At 32.7% G+C, this 7,000-nt stretch overlaps 1 protein-coding gene across 1 annotated transcript in view; it reads right to left on the minus strand.

The window, feature by feature from the left end:
- Nucleotides 1–5,361, minus strand: part of LOC18033426 (protein arginine methyltransferase NDUFAF7 homolog, mitochondrial) — a 9,986-nt gene extending 4,625 nt beyond the window's left edge. The window contains exons 1-7 of the mRNA XM_006420839.2: nt 5,088–5,361; nt 4,892–5,003; nt 4,283–4,365; nt 3,705–3,770; nt 2,485–2,585; nt 1,455–1,573; nt 527–567 (exon numbers count right to left, since the gene is read on the minus strand). Of these exons, the coding sequence (XP_006420902.2) occupies nt 527–567; nt 1,455–1,573; nt 2,485–2,585; nt 3,705–3,770; nt 4,283–4,365; nt 4,892–5,003; nt 5,088–5,222 (657 nt within the window). The 5' untranslated portion in view covers nt 5,223–5,361. The remainder of the gene's footprint in view (nt 1–526; nt 568–1,454; nt 1,574–2,484; nt 2,586–3,704; nt 3,771–4,282; nt 4,366–4,891; nt 5,004–5,087) is intronic.
- Nucleotides 5,362–7,000: the final 1,639 nt, after the last annotated feature.

The following is a 7,000-nucleotide window of genomic DNA, read 5'->3' on the forward strand; positions in this document are numbered from 1 at the left end:
CTCAATCCCAAGATTCTCTCATCAAAATTCCTAATCCAATTCAAAAAGGAAATGCTACCTTAATGGCTAAGATAAGAGCAGATATTGATTTTTTCTCTCAACTCATTTTAACTAATTTTACTTTTTCTCGGAAACAGTTGCAATCAGACATGGAATTCATTGCTTCAGATCACATAGCTAAATAACCATAGTTGCCAGGACTCAATAATAAAAGTGGCATTGTAGATGTATTAGACGTAGCTGCATCATGTTAGACTAATTTCAATAGTAAAATAACAAACAAATATTAAGTAACTTCCACGTTTTGATAATTGGGTCCTCATATGCCCACATGATATCGCTTCATTTCAAATAACGAAGTCATGCTTAACACACATCAATTAAGTCCAAATATGAAAATTCTTCCCTAAAAGCAAACAATTTCAGCACATCCAGTTTACCTTGAATAATTGTGTAGTTTATTTTCTTTCTCTAGTTAGCAAACTCTATTATGTAGATAAAATAGAAGCAACCAAAAGGCTTGTACCTCGAGCATAATCACCCAACATGGTTGTTGCACAACATTTCCTGTGACAAAATAATTAATAGAACTCACATCAATTTAGCTGCATATTCAAAGAGAAACAAAAATTTATGAAGCTAGCCCAGAAACAATAGATAAGCAACAATAAATAGCTTTGTTTTTTATGTTTCTATTTTACTATTTTTTTACATGAATAATTCCAATAGTAAGGGGTGGGAAGCACCCAAATCCCTAGCACTATGTTGAAAGGCTACATTTGGTGAAGGTGGAACCACCACAATATGAATGCTTGGAGCAACTCAAACAAAGCTACAGAAAATAAAACATAATAACTTAGATCCTTCTCTTCCAATGTCAACCTACAAAATAAATCAAAAATTGACAATGAAAAATAAAAAAAAAAATTATTTGAATAAGGAATAAAAGAACAGCGTTTAGTAAACAAAAAAAAAAAATGCAGCAATCAAATAGCAGTTTTCAGGCAGGATGACTTAACAGACAATATTGATAAAGTCCACAGCAGATGGTAGTATAAGGTTGGAAGAGTAAGGTCAATAAGTACAATTGAATAAGAATATAATTATGTTTATTGAATGGTCTTCTTGTTCTTTTCTATAAAAACTTCTCATGAATTGCAGAGGCTGTTGTCTCATTTCAAGTATTCAGTGGAGGGAAGAAGAATGGACGGTGGGGGTGGATGGGAGTGGTTTGGGGGTGTGCTTGTCTGGACACCAGCATACCTCATGTTGGTTTACCTCTGTCAGCAACATGGGATGGGACTTTAGACAATGATCAAATCTTATTGCAATTACTAATAATCAAAATGTTTAAAAAATTGTATTGCTTTTCTTTTTTTTTAATAAGTATATAGTATTGCTCATTAAGAAAAATTAAGGAAAATGAAATTAGCACAAATACTAAGGCAACATACCCCATCCAGCCCGATCAGCAGCATCACGACATTCAACCCTAAACTTTGATGAGTGACTAGAAACTTGTCCAACAGTTTCTTTCTGTATCTCGGCCAGTGAGGGACTAATTTCCACTGAGCTACAGCAAACATAAAAATGTATAAACATGATTATACATGATAAAAATTTCAGGACAATATAACTGTCATAAACAGAACTTGGAAAGCATGTAAACTACTTTAACAAGGAAGGAAATAAAAACTCAATCAGACAAGTAATGAATTTCTATACCCGTTTACATAAGAATATAATTAGACCAGTACTCCTCAGAAACAACAAAAGGAGGTGGAGGAATAAGAATAGGTTAAAGAACTAACAAGTGAACTTCAAACATAATTCAGTGAGAAGAGAAGAATTAAGAAAGACAATTAATGACAAAACCAAAAGAACAGCATTAATGTGGAGCACGAGGTCTATATGCAGCAGCTTTCTTAGAAAGGAAATAGTAAGCAAAAGAATTAAAAGGACATTGAGACTTGCTTCAAATGTTAGATTCCAACAGGTGCTCTCTCACTGGATGCTGTGGCATAAATACAGAATAATATCTCGGCACTCACAGAACATGGACATGAAGTGGACACACCGGCAAACAATTACATATAACTTTCATTACAAAACCTTATTTCAAGATCTATCATCTTTTCATATGGGCTCCTCCTTTTCATTGTTCATTTCATCAATCCATGTTAAAAACTCATCAGAAGTTCTGCTCTACTTAAATGGAAGACTTCACAGTCATAGGATCAGAGTGGCACACAAGAACTGTATCAATTAGAAGTAATGTAATCACATATATTGTTATAAAAATACATACATATTATGCTCCAAGAATCCAAGTTCCATATTCAAACAAGAAAGGGGAAAAAAAATCCCAAATAATAATTAAGTTACGTCTACTTCATGGATATCACTGTTATGCCCTAGTAATTACATTGACCAGAGTAACAAGACAAAGGGACCAAACTACTTCATGGAAGTCAATAAACTTACATGTAAGTCATATTGTTGTAAACTCTTTCAGGTGCATTCAACATTATGTAATCCATCACACCCTTCGCACAAGTTCCTGATCCACCACCAATTTCATATATCTGAGCGCACATTATAAAACATAAAACAGCATGAGCAAATTATTAGACTCAATGAATTGAACAAAGATATCTGACTGCTCATGTCAAAAAATATATAGAGATGATATCTGCCAAAGATAATACTGCACTGTTAAACTATTAATTTGTATTCTGGATTTAAAGCTATATGTTCATTCAAGCAGCAAAACCTTAACAGCGCTATAAAATCTAAAAAGTGCTACAAACAATTAAGTTGTTCACACTTTCAGATCACAATTCAGATACATCTAAAAACTTGTAATGATGAAATGGATAAGAAGAGATTTTACATTTAGACATTACCAAAATATGCTAAAGAGAAGTATACCTTATTGAAAAGAAGCAGCCAGTCAGACAGTATAAGTATATAGATATGACATTCCAAAACTCTTGCAATGCCATCTAATCCTCTACAACAGTAAAATATAAATCCTAACACACCTCTGTCAGTAATTAACTTTTTTTTTCTCAAAAGCAAGCATACACGTCTGTCAGTAGGAATGTGTGCAGGTATGTATTAGATAGATAAAATTTGAACTTAAGACTTACTTCATTACCAAATCAAGCAAGGAGATCTAAAGCCCACAGAGACCATTCCAACACGAGAAATCTACGAATTTGATACAACATAAAAGGTAAATGATGAAAATGTGCAACTTTCTTTACAAAATACCAGCAGACCCAAGAGAAAAACTATTTGTGCCCCTCTATTGCTTTGGCTTGGCAAAAGGAAACCCCTAGTTCCAAAGCAAGCATCTGAACATGTAAAACATAATTCTTTACAGCTTCATTCCTGGCTCAAGACAGCAAGGTTTCTACGCTGTCATGCTGAGTCAAACTAAAGTCAATCATGAAACAGAGCAATATGTTTTACAATATAAAGTCTTACTTTAAAGCCTAGATACTGATCAATTTAAATCCTAATATGAATTCTATTTAGACAGAGTGATCAGAAAATAATTTTTTCTTCAGATTTTACTGTAAAATATGACGAACAAAAAAGTGAATTATATTTTAAATTTCAGATTACAATAAAGCACAAGAATTTAACGTGGGGTAGTGTAAATTCTAAAGACATTACCAAAAAGAGAAGGTACATACTTTTAGAGGGACAGAAAGGTTAGCAGTGCGCATTATAGCCTCCGCAATCCCATGGGCATACCAAGGCTAGAAGGAAGAAAGTTTCACAACACCAAAGAATTAGAAGGCAAAATTTATAATTATACGGCATGAAAAAATTTAGCACTGTTATTACAAATGAAACTTGATTGAATAATTAAGATCATGGTGGAAAATTTATTAAAATTGTGATTATCATAATGCATGGACAAAAAAAAATGATAATAATAGTAATGAATAAAGAATACCAATAATGGGTTCAAATTGTGGTTGATAGAACATATGGTAAGGACTCCAACTACTTAGTTCCAAAGCTATCTAAAACCAAGCCAAAGGTCTAAAGCTCCACATGGACAAATGGGTAGACAAGTTCAGACAGTACAGAAACAAAATCGAGGAAGTTTCTTGCCACTTCATGCATGCTCAGAAACTGGATACAGCGAAAGTTCCCTAACTCTTGATTAGCAGATAAGATAAAACACTGAATTCTTGATGCACGATTTGCATATTAGATAGATGGAAACTTTCTTTTATCTTAAAGAGATTGAAAGAGAGATTACCTTGAAAAGTTCCACTGGTGTAAACCATGATATTTCACTCTGCTTATATATTTTATCCACATGCTTCATATAAGCTTTCCTGCCTAAAAGCATACCAAAAATTAGAATAATAAAAGTTAGAATAATACATCAACATCAAAAGGAAATAGCAGTATGGTCAAATATTTCAATTTTTTTTCCCAGATTTAAGTTAACATATTAAGCTTAAGCAGGGAAACCATTAATTCAACAGCATGTAAATCCACTCTTAACAAAGTACACTGATAAGTAATCAATAGAAGTCAATAGAAATCCGATCAACATATTAAGGGTATGTTTGAGACTGCCATGCTTCTACTTAACTTTGAGAGCATAGCAGCAAAAGTGCTTGCCAAATGCCACGTTTACTTGGCATCTAAAATTTCACTAAAGATTTTGAACATTATATATGTCAAGCTCTTTCATCATTACAAGCAAACCCCATTATCTTTCCACAAGGTTCATTGAACAGTCATCAGTAATGCGATCAAATTTCAAACTTAAACATAAATTCTACTAAACCCAGATCACAAATTACGAAGTAAACAAAAACTCAAAAAGGAAAAGCAACACACACGCACACGCACACACCTTGAAGCTGATTGAACTTGATGGCAGCGTCAAGCACACCAACGGACCTTGATCTCTGAGAGAAGTAGCCATGTTTGGGGTGGTACAAAGCTGAGTGTATGAAATCACGAACCTGCCCAATTGAAATAATAAATTAGTAATGATAATGAAAATGGAAACGAAACAAAGAAATGGAGTGAATGAGTGGGTGACTTACAAGAACTGGTTTGTCCCCAACAATGTGTGTAGAGAAGAGAGCTTTCAGTGGAGGCTGACATGGATTAACTGCAATTAAATCAACACCGTTGAAGATAAGTGGGAGCGTTTTGGTGGTGAGAGTGCGAGAAAGCATTTGTTTTTGCTGTGCTTACGCTTCTGCTTCTGCTTCTGCTTTTGCTTTGAAGTTTTGGCTTTTGGGAATTTCAAAGCCTTAAACCCCTCCTGACTGAGGTTTTAAAATGGGTTTTAAATGCAAATAAATTTCGTCTTTCTTTTTGGCAAGAAGATATTGATTAAAATTTAACTTAAAGATTATCACATTATCTTCATTATGTACCTGAATTGGACCTGCACAGAAATGAAGTTTATTAAAAATTTGACTCAAACATGGGCCTATTCTTGCTATCCGAGCACAAGAGTCAGGGTAAGGGTTGCCGAATGGGTTGGGCCCGGTTAGGCATTGCCAAGCACAGAAGCGGGCCCCTGAAGTTGGGAAAGTCTAGGCCTTTAAAACTTTTTGGCCATCTGGGCCTGACTTGGCCCAAAATTTTCTTTTAGGAAAATTGAAAATTGAAATAAAAAAAGGCGGATGCCTACAGAATTATGCTGCGGTGAACAATGCAAAATGCTAGTACAAACAAGAAACAGGGAGTTTTATTTCTTTAAACACCCCTAATTTATTTTATAAAATATAAATACGTATATTGACATTAATCATCTTCCCAATAATTTTTTAGTTTTTTATTGCAAAGTACCTACAAATCTTAAATTCTAAAATTATTTCCTTCTTATTATATGATTTCTATCTCCAAAGCTCTAAACCATTATATCATTAAAATTTATAATATAAATCTAAATTATGAAATGGAGTAAGAGTGAAAAGTTTGTTAATGAAAATTTTACTGAAATGTTTAATTAAATTTTCATTCAAAATAAAGATATTGATTAATTTGTATTTGGTTATTTAAGTAATTTCAATTAAAATTATGAGGAGTGTCAAAAAGCTAAAGGTGGCAATATGGGTTAGAATTTGTTTATTCGATTCGATACGAATTAGGTGGGTTTGGGTTTGAAAAAATTGATTCGTTTAATAAATGAGCAAATTCGATTCGATTAGCTAAATCGAATCGAATCTGAGTCTAACGACATTGATTCATTTAGGATTTATTAAATAAATAGGTCATAAACTAATCGAATACGATCCATTCATGTAAAATTGTTTATTATTCATTTAATTAAACTAATTATTTATCCTTAAATATCTATGAAAAAATTTTAATGTTTGAAGGCTAATATAATAATTATAAATTGTAATGAGTTTGTATTTTGTAGGATATTACATTGATGGTCCTTTTATATTTTTGTTTATTAATCATATTTTTATTAAAAAAATCATATTCAATTCAATTCATTATGGATTAGTTATAGGATAAATAAATAGTAAATAAATCCAAATTCGATTCGATTCGTTTATTAATTCTACTAAACGAATCAAACCAAATATTCGTTTAATAAATGAATCAAATATGAATCATAAGATTTCAATTTATTTAATAAATGAATTGATTCTAAATCAATAAAATTTTGACCCAATTCGTTTACGATTCGATTCAATCGTATTTATTTGTTTTGTCACCCCCTACAAAAAGCCTAATGAACAGGGTCTTGATTTTGATGGCACTGGCCCAGGCCCTAGCACAAAGGTCCGAGAAAAGCCTTGCGGTCCTGGGCTAGACTGACCCAAGCCTTTGTGCTATCCTTAGTGTGCCGAAGGGGAGAATTACATTTTAACACAAATAGGTCTTTTTTCTCTGTTTATTGTTTCCTTTAAAATGCTTGTTTAGTGATGCACTTATAAAGTTGGAGGTATAACGTTCATATTGATGTGTAATAAATATAAATAATTAATTG

This window comes from Citrus clementina, unplaced genomic scaffold, assembly GCF_000493195.1.
Source record: "Citrus clementina cultivar Clemenules unplaced genomic scaffold, Citrus_clementina_v1.0 scaffold_9, whole genome shotgun sequence".
Lineage (NCBI taxonomy): Eukaryota > Viridiplantae > Streptophyta > Magnoliopsida > Sapindales > Rutaceae > Citrus > Citrus x clementina.